Source organism: Dermacentor andersoni, chromosome 9 (assembly GCF_023375885.2).
Source record: "Dermacentor andersoni chromosome 9, qqDerAnde1_hic_scaffold, whole genome shotgun sequence".
NCBI classification, from domain to species: domain Eukaryota; kingdom Metazoa; phylum Arthropoda; class Arachnida; order Ixodida; family Ixodidae; genus Dermacentor; species Dermacentor andersoni.
This window is the reverse complement of record NC_092822.1, coordinates 20,901,060-20,921,723: the sequence shown is the minus strand read 5'-3', so window position 1 is coordinate 20,921,723 and position 20,664 is coordinate 20,901,060. Positions and strand designations below refer to the sequence as shown.

Here is a 20,664-nt window from a genome sequence, read left to right as displayed (position 1 = left end):
CATTAGAGTGGTACAGGCTAAAATAAAGCAAGTGTGCCGCTCATGGATATGTCTGCTTGTTGCAAAGCCCTCCTTGCAATCCACACCAGATTCTGACATAGGGCTATCTCTGGTTTCACCTGACGTTTAGGTGCACATCGAGGTGGAAGGCTGTGATGGAATTTATGATAATTGCTGTAGAATTTCAATTTGATGAAGTTCACTAAAGCAACATGAACTTTGATTCTAATTGAAAGTGACTGGGTGGCAGACTTAATGAGCATCTGGTTCAATGCATATTTTTACAAGAAGCATTCGAAGTGTCATTGTGAGAGGTGCACTCAGCACTTGAACATATTTTGATGAGATTGCTTTTAGGTATTTTCTTTTAAGTACGCTACTAGGGCCACATTCTGCTTGCTATACTGTGCAGCTTAATTTGCGAGTACTATACCGCTGCAAGTGAAGCATAATGCCTGTCACAAATGTAGCTGCTGTGTATAATGCCTGTGCCACTTGGCTAGACATAAGGTATAGACTGGCAGGGGTGACAGGATGGGTCTGTGACAAACATGGAAAAGCAACTAGTGCAGTTTAATTGTAGCGACTTACAACTCTACTTAATTCGAAGAAGTCTGAAAGTATGAACGGTTTCATTGAAATTTTTCAGATTCATTCAACCACTCTTAATATGGCTGTCATGTAAGCCTGTTCCTAAGTCAACTCATGCTAAAGCAAGCTGCCATTGATTTCACATAATCTGATAGTTTGGTGAACCAGTCAAATATGCTGTCCTGAACTGTGTAAATAACTGGGATAGCCGATGCGATCAACAGAAAGGTACATAAGCATTATATATGCCTATGCACCTTTTTGCTTTTGTATAAATGTTCATTTTTGTTTGCCTCGCATAGCTTCTACATTTTTTTCTATACTTCATTTTTTGGTGTACTTAGTAGTATTTCCTTGTTTGAATCAACTAATATTTACCTAATGGATCCCAACTAGGCATCCCAACAAGGAAAGCAGTTGCTGCAACAGAACTGCTTGTTGGCCTAGTTTGTGCTTGCTAAAAGACATGTTTTTTTGCCGCAAGTTAAAACACACACAAAAGGAAGACACATAGAAGACAACACAGGCGGCACTTCCAACTGATTTAGTTTGGGCAGTGACCCAGGAATATATATACACATACACGCTTGCGCAGGCTGTTCACAAACCTACGTTATCCAGCGGTAAAACAATCTCATTTCCGATTTGTAGAGCTAGATAGATGTATCGCTAATGCAACTTGAACCTTTCTTCTTTATATAATAAGCTTCCATTAGCTCACATGCTGTTTGATTTCTGCTTCTGCCAAGAATCTTAATCTCAGAAAAATGTGGTTTGCACATGCAGGCCTTGCAGTGCGCTGCAAGGCCTGCATGTCTTTTAGTAAAGCAGTTGCTGCCCTGACAGAGGCAAGACCCCTTGTTTAAATGGCTCCAAATGTCCCTTCTTCAACCACTGCTGATCACTTCAAAGTATTAATAATAATTTAATAACTTCAAGGTCTCTGCCGTCCCATGCACCGCTGTCCCACTGAAATAGCCAACGGCAATTCATAATGCCCACAGGTAGACCAGACTTACGTTGGCAGGCATAGGGATCGCTGATGTCGCGCTGAGGATCCTTGAAGTAAAATGGCACGCACTGTTCACAGTTGAGGCCCATAGTGTTGTCCTGGCAGTCATCACAGACGCCGCCACTCACACGTCCCGAACGCTCCCACACGGCCGCATCGAAGTGGCACTTGCTGGCATGCCCGTTGCAATTGCAGGCTGCAGCACCGGGTGGAAAACACAGATCGTAAGACGGCAGCACAGTATGCAACATGGACCCAATGTGGTGGCATAGTGGCTATAGCATTCTGCTGCTGAGCACAAGATCACAGGTTCGACTCCCAGCTGTGGCAGTCACATTCCAATAGACGCTAAATGCATAAATGCTTGTGTACTTAGATTGAGGTGCATGTTAAAGAACCCCAGGCAGCCAAAATTAACCCAAACCCCTCCACTATGGTGCCTCTCATAGTTCCAGGGTTGTTTTGGGAAATTAAGATCAATCAATCAGTCTGTAATAGGGCAGATTCAGAATGGTTTTAAGCATAGTGTGGTAAAGCTGAAACAAAATGCAATGAGCCTACTTGTCAGCATGAGTTGTCACGAGCCCAGAACTGCATGATCAAAGTGTTTTTATACGAAGTGTAAGACATGTATAAGGGATCGCATATAAGGAATAGCCCCTAACAAGGACACCTTGATTTGCCTGCTGGCCCTTACTTTTCATGTTTCTCTCAGTATTTTTTTTTATTTCCTAATTGAATAGTATACCGCAATGTGAAAAAGGCACTACGAGCAAAGCAAGAATGAATGACTCAATGCATCAAAGACATCAGAGCTGTATAAGCGAGTTCTCACACTTTTTGGACATACTAAGGGTGTCTGCTGGCTCTTGGCTTCGCTCGAATGCAGTGACAGCTGTTACTGCTGTTTGAGTGAGCAAATCAATTACTAAGCTACAAATATGCGCTACTCCTGTTGCCTTTTTATTTCTGCACTGATGTCCCTGGAGTAAAATTTGTTGAGAAAAGCTCAGAAAAGCATGCCCTTTTTGCACAAAAGCATGCCCTTTCGCACAAAACTATGTATGCACCTATTTACTGGAGAGTATTAAGGAATACAAAGGGGCCAAGAAACATGGCAAAGTACATATCCACTTTCTTTCTCAGCATACGTTTGAAGGACTGGGGACATTAACATATTGCCTGCAAGAACAATGAAATGAGAATTTTGAGCAAAAAAACTTCAACAGACGGCAAGCTTTGTTTCCAAGATATAGGTTACTATAACTTTTAATTGGTGTAACATTATGTCAAAGTAAGCATCATTTGTGCACAATTGTGCATCCAGTATGCGACATACTATGTTTTCATTGCAAGTGCAAGCAATATGCTGTGGCCACTGATCGCTGAAACGTTTCACTCTGCTTGTTTGGTGGTAAATAGGTTAACATCTGATACATTTTTCGTGTAATACAAGTGTCACATCTTGCAACATGACATAATGGCATTTAATGTTATGTCGAATTACAGATGACTATACCTGTATCTTTTGTTTTTTTTCTTACCTGACTCGCTACTTTTTCATCGTGGGTGCGAGTAGTGAGATAAGACTCTCTGGCCTTCGTAGTGTTGTCTGCTAAGTATGAAACAGAGTATAGCAGACAAAAAAAGATTGTTTAGATCCCAAGCACTGTGGGAATTGACGTAAGCGAAGAATTCTGTGCTGTTTGCTTTGAATGGCAATAAGCAGTGAGGTTTATGGCAGATGTTTAATTTCTTCAGCATTTAGTGCAATACGAGAGTGTTGAGTTCACGGTAAACATTATTTTGCATGCACCACACCTGCTCGTCTGCGTAATACACAGAACACGTAGCAAGACGTGTTTGCTTGAGGTGTTGCTGTGCTTCACTGTTCATAACCTGTGCGAAGGTTAGCAATGTCATTGCGCCACACATCACGTTGCATCATTGCAGAAGTGTTAAACTTTAATTTGAACTGTGGGACTGTACATGCCAAAACCACAATTGTATTATGAGGCACGCCATAGTGGCGGAATACAGATTAATTTTGACCCTCTGGGGGAATTTAACGAGCACCTAAATCTAAGTACACAAGCTTTTTTGCATTTCGCCCCCGTCTTAATGCGACTGCCGTTGTCGGGATTGAACCTGTATACTCGAGCAATGCTATTGCCGCAAAACTACTATGGCAGGCACAGAAGTGTTGATTTCATGTACAACCAGTGTCACCTAGACGCTATGGTGCTTTAATGCAGCTTTGAGTCTGCAAGCCGTGCATCACTTGTCCGCTTGATAAATTTGCATGGTGTTCATTTTTCAGAAATAGCAGATCTGTACCGTACCTTGAACATAAATTTATCCAGTTTCTGCGCAACTGCTGTCATGTCTAGTAGTAGCACTTCCTCGCCTTCTCGCATTTTTTCCCTCTACCACCCTCCCCACATGTGTGCGAGTTGAGAGTGAAGAGTGCCAAGGCTGTAATTCACTCGTTTCGTGGCTGCATCGGTTCTCCCCATTCTCTGTCTGCTCTCCCTATATCCTCTCTACCATTCTATCTACCTCCCCTCTGGACCGTTGGCATGTTAGCAGAAAGGTAAGCACTGCAGTTTCTGCAATACTTTGGCAAGGAGTCACGGATAATTACGGCTGTCAAGAGGGTATTGTCGCAACACCCAGGAAGCCCCAGAGGGCATTGTGGACATTCGACGTGGTGCAAAGGCCCAAACAAGTTTCTCTCATCGCCTTTCCTCTCTGCCATGCTCCTGCCATGTATATGCACACTCTGAACCACTCCCCCATGCAGTGTGCAAGACAACTACAGCAGCACTGTCAAAGTCGAAGGAAGAGGCAAAGAAAGTTTCGGTTTAAAAAATTAAATGTATCGACGTAGGCTGCCTTACGTTTGCATGGATTTGGGTCCCTCTCACTTGCTGGTCTCCAAGGCTGGTCATTGTACAGATCTTCGCAGCTTTCGCAGTTAAGGCCTTTCGTGTGGTGCGTGCACAGACACTTGCCGAACACCTAATGGTGAAGACAGGTTGAAAATCTCATAAACAGTGGGGGCCAACTCTTCACCAACAGAAGATATTTCAGACCAAGATTTTAAATTTACCCTTTTTATATGTAAAAAGTACACACCATGTCATCTTTTGCAGTAGCAGACTCTCCTTCCTCTGGTATGCAGCGACTAGCGTGTCCATAGCAGGAGCACGAGCCTCGAACAACCATGTCATAGATGGCGTAATAGTACTTCTGCTTGATTTCCCGACGCGAGTCCAGCAGATTGTCACCGAGAGTGTGCAGGCGAGTGAAGTTGATGCGCAGGTTGGTCATCTTGAGCAAGTCTTGCACGTCCCGGCTGTGCGGGTCGTCGATGTGGATGTGCGGTGGCAGCACACGGAAGATGACCTCTCCATTGGTCGAGGGTTCGACGTTGGAATAGTGTGACTCGCACGTCACATCAGTGATGTTTCGCCGTTGCCCCTTCCGCACGTGTGGGAAGGCGTCACTACAGTCGTACGCAAAGTATTGGTACACCTGCGAGTTTTGTTGGACACACATGCCGCATTTGTGACTCGCAGAAAAAAAGAGCACATCGCATTATTTAAGTGAGCCATTGTGTAAACAGAAGCCTTCTTCACTCTTGAACAACATGCTTCTTAGGATGTATAGCAGAATAGCAAAATTCAACGAAAAAGCTTCACTTCACAGTACAACACAATGCCATTGTAATGTGCAGCAGACTAACACAGTACAATGCCATTAACAGAACAGTTTCTTTTTAAAGAAGCTCAATTGCAAAGCTCTACATATCATAATGCCATAGATGTGGCCAGATCTTTGAATCAGAGGAAATTCACTTATAGTGTTTTATTATATAAGAGAGGACGCAAGATGGATGTATTTGAGCACACATAACAAAGAAAACATATCTTTTTTTTGAGGAGCCCCACCAAGCACCAGCATTGCAGTATCACTGGCTCAACTTGTTTAGATACACTTTTAATTAAAAGCATTTCTCCAGTTTAGTAAAGAAACAATGGACCTGTTTTCTGAGAAAGGTGACCACCCAAATGCCTACAGCTTCTAGTGCAGCAAGAAGCAAAATTTGCATATGCAATCGGAACAGAAATTACTGCTTGACTGTATGACAAGAAAGCTGGCCATAAGTCCCATGCAGATTTGTGAAGAGTTACATCTGAGACATGGCACCGGCTAGGCCACCCTTGATGTGTAATGCGATATCTTGCAAAATGACATTATGCCCTGCCAAGGAATTTCATAAAGAAATTTAGTGCCAGAACCCCCTCATGAAGTTGTAAACCTAATATAGGAAAAACAGAAAAGAAAAAAGCAAGTCATAAAACAGTGGAGTTCAGCTTTGTTTGTGCAGGTGGCTACATGTAAGAGTCACGCGGTGTGGTCAAGAGAGATGCGTGGTTCGACACAAAGACGGCGGCCTTGATGTATTGGAACTCCGGCTAGTGTCACCCTGGAGCTCCGTTGTGTACACACTGTATGCACCAAAGTGTGATTGGACGAACGAAGGGGTGAGGGGAATGTTGGAGATGCTCTTAGGTATGTGCAGGGCCGTTGGGAATTCGATGAAGATTTGGCTAAGAGAAGAAAGACCAAAGTTGTAACATCATTGTAACTATTGGCTCGTAGTCTGATGTCTGTGTAAATAGTTTCCATTCTATCGCTTGCCTATTCTGTCTTAATAAACAGTTAACCCGTTGCAATCAGTGTCACAGCCTTGGCTACTGTAGTGTGATTTTGCAGCATCCACAACACCTTCAAATTTCCCTCACCGACATCAAACGAACATCAACTTAAACAAACGCGGACAATTTCCTCAGCAAGCAATGCTCAAGTCAACAGATGAGTGCAGCACGACTAATGGCATACATGTACTTTTCCTGTACCTTCCATGTGTGCCCGTTGTCATGCGATCGTTCAATGAGCATGGCAGCTGGCCTAAATGTCTTGAATGTGATGATCAGATGCGTGAAGTGAAACTCTGCTTCCAGGTCCAGCCGAATGGACACGGATTGCACGCCGTTTTCGGACTGCCACCATGTCCCCTTGTGCCTTTTGCCAATCCTGAAATGCAAACAAAGCAGGGTATGGTACTTGCAACTCCACCATACTGAATGTCACATAAAAAGGAGCACCAAGTGTACATGACTCTTCTAACTTAAGCGATGGTTGATCTCAACTCGAATTTCACACAGACGCATCACCATGCAGTTGGTACAGTTGAATATGAAACTTGTTTGCATTACTTGCCCGTTTCATCTGAAATAAAATTAAAGTGGGTGACATCTGCAGCAATGATACTAAAAAAAACAAAAAAAAAAAAACAAAAAAAATCTAGATTCTACTGCGATGAAACAGTGACGCCGTCCATAGTGGCTGTAACAAACACACATTGTTTCCTGTGAACCCAAAGATGGCGCCACTGTTTCGTTTCAGTACAATCCATGCATTTTCAGTGGCATTGCTTCAGACAATGCCCACATAAAAAACAAGAAAAAGGAGACTGATCACATCCCCGTAAGTAAAGGTAGCGGTCATGTGGTACCACAAACAACTACAGTGGTTGGCGGTCGTACAATGACCGTGCGACTGAAGGCTGCCAAACTAGCCTTTCCAATTTGCTCATCTCAAGGAAACCCATTCTCCCCCCTTGTTCTGTTCGAGTGCTGAATGGACTGGACTTTCAGCAGCATGGTCATAGTGTGCGGCTCTCGGTGGTTTCTAGCACAACGAAACCACATCGGGTTTCACTGACGTGAATAGCCTTCTTTTTCACCTCCGAATACACGCTGCACTTGACTCATTTTGAACTAGTCACATTAATAAAGAACATAAATAATTGCTTGTTGCACTCTCGAGGAATCTCAATTTTGCAAACTGCATTTGCTAACTTGGCCAAAAAGGACATATACTGTGTGTTTGTTTAATACTTACCTAAAATTACTACATCATCTAACTTAATTTTGCAAAAGTCCTGTCCAAAAATTATTGGTACAATTCAGAATATGGTGTGACATAAATGTTGTTTTTTGTGTTTCAGTAGGTGCAGCTTACAAAATTTTGTTGTAACTTCTTATTGCTGTTTTAAGAGTTGTAAAACTGATGCTTGTTTATTATTTCATGTTTTTTTTTTGCAATTCTCAGCGAATTTCAACAGAAAAAAATTGCTGGCCCTAATTCAAACATGCTCCCTACAATTGATAGATTATAGCTTTATTATCATTATTTTTTTCAATGAAAGGAACCTCATCAAATTCGATCCACATACGCCATGCAAAACAATTTCTTTATTTCAATGTATTTAAATGGAAGATGCTGAGGTAGAGCTTGCATTTGAGTGGCCCTCTTGCGAGTATTTCTTTTCCTTTACTTTTACCGGCACCAAGCTTAAAAAATGAAGCATACAACATTGTTGTCATGAAAGGGAAAACTGTCATCCACTTGACTGTAGCATGAAGCTACAAAAGAAATGCATATGAATTTCTCAGGAAGAAAACTTCACAGATGAAAAGTTGTTGTCCAGAAATCGAACCCGAGACCAATGTCTCTCTGGGTCATTGCTCTACATTCTGAGCTAGCCAGGAGGTTGGCATCTAGCAGAGTGAGGCTGGACTAAGCAACAACTCGAAGCAAAGGGACACTGAATATGATGAATCAGTTCTGTGGATAGAGGAAGATTCACGAAAGAATGTCATCCACCAGAGTGTAGGGTGGATGACAATCTTCCCTTTCATGAACTTACCTTCAGCTTGCAGGCTTGCACAGAACTGATTTGCCAACATCCTTGTCCATCGCAGGAACACAAGCAAAGCATTTTATTTCCATGAAGCTATAGACTCACCTGGAGACAATGTTCTCAATGCCGTGGTAATCCCTTCCTTTCTTGGTTGAGTCACATCGGAAGCACTTGGTTTTTTCTTTAAGGTGGCTCACGATGCAGTACGTCTCGACACCACGCAAGCCGCATGTGGATGATGCCGACAATTTTTCCTCCCTACCAATGAGCAGGTTTCCCGTTGCTGGGTAGCAACTCGAGTCTTCGCAGGCATGCGGCTGGTGGGAGCCTCGCGATAGTGCTGCGATGTGGGAACCCCAGAAAGATTACAACTCACACAATGGCGACAGCTCGTGGTTAATTGTGGGCGCACCATCAGTCTTAGGTGCCCCTCGGCTGTGCTAAGAGACATTAACGACAAAAATTACGTCCAGACAAAGTGACAGCTTAAGGTCCTAATATAACAAATGTGTCATTGTTGCCACAGACAAAGCTTCTGTAATTGAGAAAGTGACTGTCACACAGACAATGAATATACAGTATAATATCAGTAGTAGTAAACAATGTATAGTTGCACAATAAATAGAGAGAGAAAGAAAGAAACAAAAAGAAAGGAAATTGGGCAGGAGTCCTCGGAGGAAAATCATCTAAGTCAAGCAATTAACCCGACGGTAGACCTGCTGAGATATGGCGTTGGATGACGCTGGTTGGTTAGGTCCATTGGTTAAAGCTATGGGGAACATGGGCACTGTGATGCTGTACTGCCTCCAGAATAGGCCCACATTGTAAACCGAGTTATAAGCCCCTGCAAGGAAAAGACGGGGAATGCGGGAGATGGAAATTCGAGACGATGAGCAAACGTGAACAAGGTGAATGCAGGAGCCAACGTTTCGACAAGTGGACTTGTCTTCTTCAAGGCCTTGAAGTGGACAAGTCCACTTGTCGAAACGTTGGCTCCTGCATTCACCTTGTTCACGTTTTGCTCATCAAAACCCTGCAAGGACGCCTTGGTATCAATATCAGTCCACCAATTTGCCACCCTTCACTATACTGTCTCAGAGATTGGCCCAGTCTTACTTAGTGAGAGAGCTGTCCACATGAAGTGGAGGGAAGAGGCTAAAAAAAGCTCAGCTCTAAAAGAAAGCAAGCAAAAAAGAAAGAGTGGTGCCATCACTTTGCAAATATAAGCTTGGCTCTTGCTGATGTACACTCTCCTGACAACGATTTGCAGAGAGCCAGTTAATGTTTGATGATAAAATGCAAATTACTCTGCATTTGAATATTATCTTTAAAAAATGGTACTATATGGCCTGCATTTAGTGCATGTTCCCACAGGTGAACTCACTGCTGCTGTCCTTTTTCACAGTATTGTCAGTGGCAATGACAGTATTGCGTGAAAAGGCAGTGGTGCATTTCTATTCTCACACCACCACTTTCTCCCAACTATAAGCATCTATTTCAGAGTCGCAGAGTATAGGTGAGGCATAGAAATAATGAGGCATAGATGACATGCATTCTCCTTCACTCACAGCATTGCTGCATAGACATATTGTCTTTCCCGGCAACATTGCTCGTGATTTAAGTCAGTCAAAGCAATACTGAAGACAATAAACACATGAAAGAATTTAGGGATCACAAGCTGTCATTTTGCCTGGAGTTAATGTTCACCTTTCTTGGTGCCTCTCTTGGCATTAATTTCAGACTATGCTGTGTGTGCCACAAGCTAGCTTGCTACTTCTAAAAAAAAAAAATTTTTTAAATGCTCACGTATTCACATTGTTTTGAGTAAGAGCCAAGCCACCAAGAAAATTACACAGTGCCCAGAGAACATTAAAGTTTCTGTTTTGAAAACGCTTCCCTACATTCCGAAGCTACATAAAGCCAACAAACTAAGTTCAAGCACAATCAAAGCAGTGAATACAAGTTGTTCTGCACTAGTCGCATCACTTTCCAAAGATGTCGAGTGACAAGTACCAGATCATCAGCTCTGTGGCAGATGGAAAACTGTCTTCTTTGTGATACTATGTGTAGCTAGTTAAGGTAGCTATGGATTGAATTGCAGTTGGCACCAGACAAATTGGTAAATTTCTATTGACACGTAAGAAAATAGTATAGAACTCCTGATGCCAAAGTACTGCCCAGTCATTAAATTTGAAAATTAAGAAGTTACCAGTGTTGAAGAACCTTTTTTTGTTGCTTGAAAACACAAAATAATGCATATTCATAGCATTAGTCCGGTGCATAAACTATCATACATGTGTATCGTATACACAAGCTACCATGCACACAAAACTGAATCTGTTCCAGACCGTGGATAGCAACAATAAATGATTAACATTCTCTTGACTGAATGGCCATGTGTAGCTCAGCTTTAGGCCTTTTGGCCAGATTCAATTTACACAGTCTTTACCCACATATGTCACAATACAAAGCAAAATGTAGTGTGTTAGTGGACATGTTGTTCTCATAAAAGGCTGGTTATACCTTCCACCAGGTTAGCGTAATCCCAAACTGTTCAAAGGTTTCGTTTTTACCAGTCAATGGATGCCTGTCGTCTTCGATGTCATCCACACCTCCAGTGACTCTATGCGTCTCCGTGGGTCGTGGTCGGACATAAGGCGGCTCGGTCTGCCCTTCCACACCACCGTATGTTCCACTGGCACGACTAGATCCATATGTCACTGAGCCGCCACTTGTTACATTATCTCTCCCGTACATCCAACGTGATGAATGCTGCCCTCCACCGTAATATATAGTTCCATTGATACGCCTTGTGTACGATGTTCTCGTGTATGTTGTGTCTTCGCCTTGTCCTCTCCTGACGTCATCGTGGCCACCGTATCGCCTCTGCGTATCCTCAGACCAGTGTGTCGGCTCCCCACGGACAATGGTAGTGTTGCGCCAGGCTGTCACACGATGCCTTTGGTGCACAGAGGTTCCATCATATTCAGCACGACTTGGCGGACTGATAACTGTGGGCTGAAACCGCGTACGTGAACCGACATCTACACGGTGTGTTGCGTTTCCATGCTCGCCAAAACGTGCCGTGTAGCCACGCCAGTTCCACCGTCTCTCTTCTTGTCCTCGGGACACGGTATCCTCTGTGCTTGTTCCCCTCTGTGATGACCATCTTCTTGACCCATCGCGATCACTTTCCCGGTCATAGCCAGTTGCTTCAACTTGGTGTCGACTGCCCGCACCCCAGTGTTCACGGCGTGGAGCTTCCGAGGAAGTTTCTGGACGATCACTCGTGCCATGGTGACTTCCTGCTGTGATCGAATGGTACTGCTGTCGAACATAAGTGGATCCGCTCTTGTCCTCCTCAGGAGTATCAGTGGTTGTAGAGCTGATTCCACTCGCCGACCAACTCGTCCTTTCAGTCGCCAAGTGGCTTGACCAGGTCCGTCTGCTTGAGGGGTGATCGGGAGAGGACCGGTGGTGTGTGTAGGTGGGACGCTCTGGCCTCTCTGTGCTGTACTGACCAGACCACCTTTGCTGTGAGGTCACCCGGTCAACTGATGCCCGCCGAGCCTCATACACCGAAGTAGTCTCACGTGTTGGCTGCTCAGTGGTTGCTGACCATCGGTGCCTGCCGGATAAAGTTTCTGCGGAACCGTACCGCCTGGACTGCAACAACGAACTTGTATCATCCTCACTGCCACCACGGCTTGACCATCGGTGCCGTGTTGTAGACTCAGTGCGCCTGATATAAGTGGGCCTGCTGCCATCTGCATCGTCTGGTTTATCTGTGCTTGTTCTCCTGGACCACACATCAGAGTGTGCTGAGCCCCGACGGCCTCCTGATCGGTCCTCTTCTGTCCGGTGCCTACTACCAGAATCAGTTCTGCTGATTTGTCCCCTGGCACCTGATGCAGATACAGTGTACACTCGACGGGTGTAGTTCGTGCGTGACTGATCTGTGTCCTCCTCTTCAGATTCCTCAGGTGTCTGCCGGTAACGATGAGCAGTGAAGTTATGCGATCCTGGTTTGCGCTCTTCGAATACTTTTTGCACTTCAACTTCCGATGTGTGTCTGGTGTCGCCCCCAATGCCTCCAACATGGTGCTGTCCTGAGGGCTGAGCCAAATCTAGAGTGTCTTCCACAACTCTTTGTTGCTGAACACTGTCCCAGTCGTCTTCATCCGATTCTGTCACCGCATGGGTAGAGTTTTGAGATTAACAAAACTACAAAATTTGCTGTGGTAATGTTAAAGGGTCAGAGCGTGGTCAGGTTGGACTTGCCTTGAATGCGCTGGTGAAACAAGCAATCAGAAGCTGCGTGACAAGCTCCCTACACCATAAGCCCGCTGCAGATAGAATGGGTTAAAGTGTGACAGCGGTGCAATTCTGGTTGGCTTCATTATGTACCAAAAGTATCAGCGATGATGTTGTCCCAACACCACATGAAGGTCCACAGAGACAATTAACAGCAATATTAGGGCAGGAAATTGAGCACAGCATTTTCCATGAGTTGAGCGGTACTACTAGTCACCAAAAGGAGAAAAGCACAAAAGATGCAAACAGAGTATACTGTGCGGTGTTCAAATTCCATGCCACAGTAAACCCAAGCTCAAGCTAAGCTCTTCAAACATGTAAAATAGAAAATTAAGCACAATGTCTTCAATCTGCATGTTAGCACAATTTTAAATGTGCCTTTGGGCAATTATGCAGATTTTGGAAAGTTCATGGAAATCAAACTGAAGTCATTCCTACTGGACTCTTTTAATAATGTGACACCCATTTATGGTCATGTCAAGCCTTTTTATTTAACTCGAAGCCCTCACCAGTGCAGTGGCTTGAATACGAAAGCTGGAGTTGACTGGGGCATGCTTTAGAATGTCTTGCATCAGCGAGCTAACTGAGGTCAATAAAGCAGTATGCCAGCACCACAGCTCGAGATGTTGTGCTTCAGAAAGCATAAAGAGCCCACCACCCTTATTTAGGTACCCACCGCACACAGCATGCTAGGATTTGGTTAAGGCGCAACGCAATAAATACAGCACCAATGAAAGCTAACACTGTTAAGTACTCAAATATACACAATAAAAGAAGAAACAGTAAGAAGCTAGCTAGTATCAATAACTGACTAATTTGCACATGCCAATAGCACTTAGGAAATGACCGAGGTCAATTCTTGAATGTAAATTACCAGTGCATACTAAAGCTACAAAATTTTAGGGACTGCACATAATGAGGTCATGACCAAGGTCAACTTTTAAATGTAAATTACCATTGAATATTAAGGTTACAGGTAGGCATTGCACGAGTAACTATAAACCACACAGAATAACTGTGAGCTCATGTTTCATAGGCCTTTGATTTTACTTTTTTTAAATGTATTTATTCTTCTTTAGGTGCAGCTCATGTGTCGGCTTTAGTTCAAGGCTGAAAGGAGAAGGGCATGCAGTTTCTCACCTGTATACTGCCGAGTGTATTGCGCGTGGCGCTCGTCAGACCTCGTTCTCTCTGGAAAGAGTAGTGGATAATGTGCACTAAGTCGCGCTAGCCCACTGTTATGATATGCCAGTGTTATCAATCCAGAAGCGCACTAATAGATTACAAATGTAAGGCAAAGGGCAGCAAGTCAAATAGCAGGCAATTCATATTGTGAACAGGTAACTAAGGTACCCTGAAAGAAAATGCATTACGAGAAGTCTCAGCTACACTGCAGCACAGTTTAGAGAAAATGGCCGGTGCACCGTGGCATAGCTATTTCTCCAAGTCACTAATAAATGAACAATGCAAGAATGAACAATGCAGAAACAAATACAGTAGAACATAAATGTATTGAACACAAATATAACAAATTACCGAATCCACCTAAGTAAATCTCAAAGCTTTTTCAACGATATCAGTGTGTAATAAATGTACACCTATAGGTACACTGTAAGGAAGACAAGAGGGAGAGTAGACTCACACAGCACTGACCTTGAACATATTTGATTAAAAAACAAAAACAAAAAAAAACTACTTCTGTTTTTGTCATCATTGTGCTGTACAGTGCTCATAAACTGAAATGCAGACAGCAATGAATGCCTTTTACAAGTGATTACACATGGAAGTGCGACATGTAATCGCTCAGTAGCCGGTTCCCAAGCAAGGAGTAATCCCAAGTGCAAGTTTTGGAGCCTGAATTAAGCCATTGTTACAAGTACAGGTGAAACTGGAAATAAAATAAAGCGATGTAGCAGTTTCAGCTTTGTTCACCGTTGAAATTGTGAGCACTGTACATATAGTTATGAACCATGAGCTAGCCCAACTTTCTACCCTATATGCTTATAATGAATGTTGGATATAACGGAGATAATTTCTTGTCTGACGTGACTTCATTGTTACAAGTTTTGACTGTGTTGTGATTGCCTCTTGCACTCATCTGGAGGCTGGAGCAATGTTTCTGTAAACACTACTGAAAGCAAAAGTACGGAAAATTAAGGAGTACAAACGCAAGGTTCCATTCAGTTCTTCCATTTTTAAGTGTTTGAAATGCGGTGACCAATGTTTTTATTCTAACAACTTGAAAGGAAATTTTGTGATTACTGCTGCTCCACGTTGCTCAAATTTTTGCAGCAGGATTGCATTCTTTTGTCTGTATAGTTCACCAAAACACTTCTTATATTTGCTTGCTTGGTCCCTCCAGAATTAAAAAAAAAAAAAAGAGCACTGTTGCATGTGCACTTTGCCATTGGAGAAGCACAGAGTGTCTTCACAGCCTATCAGCAAAGTCTGGACACGGCAAGCATGACACCAAAGGTTTTCTTGAATAATATGGACCGATGCAGTCTTACTATGCGGTTTAAGCAAGACCAAAGCAGCAATAAGAGAAAAATTGTTTGAAGTCGTCAGAATTAAAATGCAGGTCAGCAGACTTTCTAAGGCCTTCAGGTGCACATGTGCATGACCGATACTTGCAGTGTAAAAATCGCTACAGATTGCGCTTGCCTCAATCTGTTTTCAAAAGCGAGTTTGATAAAATAAGAGGAGCCTTAGATGTTCTCAATGATTCAGTCACTAAAGATGTATGCTCTATACAGCAGTGACGAGTGATGCAGTCTTACAGCCTCACACACATGCTAAAATGAGATGACCTGAAGGACAGACACAGGACAAGGTCACGGTTGCATGGTTCCTGAATCACTCTCTTGCAACATGTCTATGTGTCTGTGCAAGAGCTTGCGTACAAGAAAAAAGAAAGAAATAGAGATACATATAAAGAAAAAAATTTAAGGAAAGATCACAGTGGCTCTGTTCAAGTGCTGTCTCGTAGCACACCAGGCTGCCATTGCATTGCAGCAGAGGTGAAACTTTAGACTATCGGTGGCTGATAAAAAAATACGAAGAAAAAAAGGCCAGTCAGCAGACTTGCAGAGCGAGCGCTGTATCGTGTTACGGCCTAGAAAGGCTGCTTGGCAGACGTGTGCTAAGCCAGCCAAGATGTTTGAAGAGGGCATGAAGCAGCGTTGGTAACTTAGCAAGAAATTTGCAAAATTTAGAGAGCTTTCGGTCACCATAACAACTACTTCGCCCTTTTTGAGTGATGTAGGTAGCCAGTAAATTGCCCCGGTAAAATTCATCAAAAGCATTCACTGAGTACTGAGCCTCCTCCCCATTTTTTTTACCAACAGGTATATGCATGCCTCTATTAGTCGTTATGTCTAAGGAGATACGAAATATCTTATTAGTGAGCCATCTGATTGCATCAAAATGCCTTTTCTACGCAAGCAAAACCTTGAAATCTAATGCCGGTTTACAAAATCGCAAGTTGTTTTGCTTTTTTACACTCTGACCTCTAACTTGACACCAGAGGACACAATTTAAAACAATAGCTTAAAAAATAATAAGGAATGTGTCTAGTAACAATTAACACATCAAAAAAGTTTCTAAGCAAATCATCATCATCATCACTCAGCAATATTTTGTTGAAAATAAAGTGTTTTGAGCTGCAATCTGCTGAAACTATCCAAACATGAAGTTAGGAACACTGGTATAAAGCAATGCATACTACTCCTGATGAATTTATTGCAGAAAGATATGCAGAGATACAGCTGTAGCAGCATAACATGTGCGCAGTCATAATGCATCGACTGCTCGAGGCATTTAGTCGCAAAATTTCAATTCATGTACAGTCAGCCACAAGACTTTATGGACCACGGAATCTGAGAAAAAGCTGAATTTATTTGGAGCCTCACAATGGAGTCTGGTGTTTGCATTTCCAGCCGCTGCTAGTAAATGCAAACAACAGTGATTTATGGTTTTACTGACTAGTTTTTTTGGCTGCTCGGAAATTCAACATTTTATTAGATACTATGGTCCATAAACTTTTGTGGTTGACTGAACATATTGATGCCCATTTCACTAATGGCTTCATTTGTGACGCTTGTTAATGTTGGTGGTCATGTTTTGCAAGCCATGGACAATTCCTTCGTAACCATTCAAGGTCTTTAACAGCCACTGTTTTTCAACTGCCCCTGCCATATCACTGGAGTTCTTTGGAGCTATAACTTGGAACACTGTGACTGGAAATAAAAGTAATGAAAAACATTGACCTCATATATAAGTGCTTCTTCTTGTACAGTCAAATGTAATAAGACTTCCTTAGTAAATTAAGACTTGCTCATGTAAGCAGTGTTTTTACTCATTCAGCAAATATGTAAGTGATTGACCTGCATATGTATTTTCTGTATTGGACGAGGTACTAGCCACATAGGCTAGTGGTCAACTATTTCGCATGCATGTCTGAAATTGTTTAAACAGAGCTCATTTTCGTGATATAAAAAGAAAATGAATTCCACACGCTTAGACCAGAAGAAAGTTATTTAAGCCAGATCATGTTTACATTTATTAATTCAGTTTTTATTTTCTAAAGTAAGAACGCTCCCAGTCTGAATCTCGGGCACTTGATATCACGTTCATGCGGTAACCAAGTGGAGTTAACTAGACTGCTGCCATGGTAGCTACTGTAATTTTTGTAACGCGCATAAATGACTGAGCTGTAGCAGCTTGAAGAAAAGAAAAGAGTGCAATTCCCAAGTTCCCACCCTTGAACTTTCTTTCGTGGCTTCAATTGCATCACACGCTCTTTCAAATTTTTTCCACTCTTCCAGGTCAGCTTTCTTTCTTTCTTTTTTTTTTTTAGGACGAAGCGATGCAATGGAAAGAGAGGACACAGGGAGACGTCTCACAGGCAGCCTACGTTGGCTCACACGGTACGTGCTGCGCGGAACGCATTCGTCAGTCGCAAAGGGAAGCGCGACCTAGATGGTGCCCTTGCCGCTATCAATTCACTTCCAGAAGTGCCCCACTTCCTCACAGGAAGCGTCATTTGATTCAATTAGAGGCTTCATTAGAGAAGCCGTCACGAAGCCTCTCTCCTCTCGTGACACAGCTTCTCGGACAGACGGCTCTCCGAGAAGGCTGGCGACAGTGGTCCTAGAAAAGCGGAAGGTCGGCACAAGCCATAGCAAGCACTGCCCGCTTCATTGTATATGAAATGCACGAGTGTTCTGTCATTTTACTTCTTCCTGCTTGTGATAAAGTCTTCAGTTTCCTCGAAGACAAAGCCTATAACCTTGATAAACCCAGTACACATAAGTGGTAGAAGAAAAACAGTGCCTTGCTTGCACATGTCCGGCATGCAAGAACTGTGGGTTGATGCATTGTACTGCTAAACCATGCAGCCACCTGAACACACACAACTTAATTAACAATGTTTTTGATTTTGAATTCAATAAGGAAAACTAATAACAAGCTGAACCTGACGTGAACTCAAGAGCTGAAAAGGCAGCAAAGCTGTCTTAACATGTAAATTATATAGGCTTTATGTAGGCATATCAGTCACCCTGAATTAACTGTAAATACTGTACAAACGAAAATTACAGCCATATATGCAGTCAATGAATACACACTGTATAAAGCCTATAGGAACTAAAAATAAGCAAGACTAAGGCTAAAAAGAAACATGAAAAAAAGTTATGCACATCCAAGTGCAGGATGGAGCAATGGGGCTTTACGTGCCAAAACTATGATCTGATTACAAGGCATGCCATAGTGGAGGACTCCAGAAATTTGTGCCACCTGGGGTTCTTTTAACGTGCACCTAAATCTAAGTACAAGGATGTTTTCGCGTTTTGCCTCTATCGAAATGCGACCGCCATGTCCGACCTCGTGCTTAGCAGCCCAACACCATAGCCACTAAGCAACTACGGCGGGTAATGTTTCCGATTTTCCAAGTTTCATAAGGAAAGGTAATAATTTTTGACAGTGCTTACATAAGGATGCATGTAATTTTTTTGCCCTCATTACTGAGAGCTCCTCTGTACAGTCGTTGCATATTGATGAACTTGTATCAAGCTTCTTGTTTCAGAATGAGTTGCATCCTGAAACAATGCTGTTACAGTGCAGCAATTTTGAATTATCTGTGTTATTGTTCTGCCTTTTAAGCTTCAGCTCATTGGTTTCAGCAAAGTTTCAGAACATGCTGCCTGGCAAGCTTTTACACAAACATAAAACAAGACACACTAATGTCAAAGCATAAGCTGACTTGGCAACCTTGTGTCTCTAATAGAGGACAGAGGATCATGCTGTGCTAATCGTGTTTTGGGCAACCGGGCTTGGTCAGTATTTTGTAACTCTTCTACTCTCATTTTATTTGTTTCTTAGCATCACTTGCGCCAAATGGCTAGCAGAAATAATAATAATGCATGCACCACTAACTGATAGCAAGCATGGGATGAAAAAAGGAATGCTAAGGAAATCCAAGTCCAGTTCTCCTTGGTCTCCTAATATATAACGTGATAAAAGAGAAACCATCCAAGCTTCAATAATGTTTCATGTGTAGCAGCTACTTGCCCTCCATTAATGTAGTTCCTTCCATCTTTGCCAACAAGTGATTCCAGATAACTGCTGCAAGTGCAACTCCCGAACTCTCTTCCGTTTAACATTTTTTTTTTCATATTACAGTCAAACCTCAATATAATGAACATGGATATGACAAAGTAAGTATACAAGTTTTTTGCTGGTATCAGTATGTAACAATATATGCTTATAATGAGCATCAGATATAATGGAGGCGTTTTCATGTTGGATGTGACTTTGTTATAACGAGGTTCAACTGTATTGCTTACTGTTTTCCTCCACTCAATTAATGGCATGCAATGCAGTCTACTTATAATGGTACCACTCAGAACAATTAATAGTTGTAATAACATGCTCTCTAACACATTGTATGTTAATTCAATGTACACGAAATCCTACAGCTTGTATACAGTGGTACATGTATAGCTATAACTACCAGACCTTCAGGTTTTGTGAATATCAACATGCAGATTGTGCAGCAGAAGTTGCATGACATAGCAAAAAACCTGTCATATGAACACCATATAAAGAGCACCAGGAGATACGATTTGCCCGAGAATGAGGTGAATAGACTCGCACTTGCGGAAAACAGACTTGGAGTCATAAAATACAGCAAAAACAAAAAAAAGAATGATCAAGAACAGCCTTCTTTTGCCCGACACAGGTACACGCCTGCAGCAATAACAGCGTCCAAGAGACACTATGCACACTTACCTGCATGTGATGTGATGACCAGCAATGAGACAATGAAGAGTATATGTATGCACTGTCTTGATGATGCCATTGCCAAAGATGGCTTGTGGGATGACATCGCGTGTCACAGTTCCTGCAGCAGCGGATGATAAGGTGTTAAAATTCACTCCTGGTGACTTGGCCGTGTTTTTGTTTCAGCTGTCTGTCAGCAGTTGTTCTACAAAGTCCCTCGGGTCTCCATGCATTCTACCAGAAGCTTGTCACAGGTCTCCACATGAGAACAGTGATGGCTGATGGAGGGGCCCCCGTCAGCTAAGCGTGCGAGAGATGGAGCTGCAGCACACGTCTGGGCCCCAGCTATAGTGGCATGAAAGAAGCATTCTCAAGGCTGTTCAGTTTTTACCCACAGGGTTCGGGTTACGCGTAACAGATACATGCGCACTACTGCATTGCGAAATATAAGTAGACGATGAGAAGGAAAAAAGAGGGGGAGGGGGCTGCTGGCAAGGAGGTTTCGGAAAGAGGGGAGAGCGGCGCAAAGGAAGCGCGCACGCTGCGCGTTTCGGCTCGAGCGCACAGCGAGCGTTTGCGCGGCCATGCGCGCGATAACGCTGGCGCGCGATATAATCTGCCGTAGGAGTCATTGCCACTACCACGGCGTCGCCCTCGCGAGCACCCCCCCCCCCTCCCCCCTCTCGGCGGC

General features: G+C 43.0%; 1 protein-coding gene across 1 annotated transcript in view; it reads right to left on the bottom strand.

Annotated features, from left to right (window-relative positions):
• LanB1 (laminin subunit beta-1) overlaps positions 1 to 12,587 on the bottom strand; it is a gene marked incomplete at its 5' end in the record, with an annotated part of 52,746 nt that extends 40,159 nt beyond the window's left edge. Inside the window, 6 exons of the mRNA XM_050174979.2 lie at positions 1,611 to 1,799; positions 4,504 to 4,624; positions 4,742 to 5,140; positions 6,529 to 6,706; positions 8,484 to 8,718; positions 10,952 to 12,587. Of these exons, the coding sequence (XP_050030936.2) occupies positions 1,611 to 1,799; positions 4,504 to 4,624; positions 4,742 to 5,140; positions 6,529 to 6,706; positions 8,484 to 8,718; positions 10,952 to 12,587 (2,758 nt within the window). The remainder of the gene's footprint in view (positions 1 to 1,610; positions 1,800 to 4,503; positions 4,625 to 4,741; positions 5,141 to 6,528; positions 6,707 to 8,483; positions 8,719 to 10,951) is intronic.
• Positions 12,588 to 20,664: the final 8,077 nt, after the last annotated feature.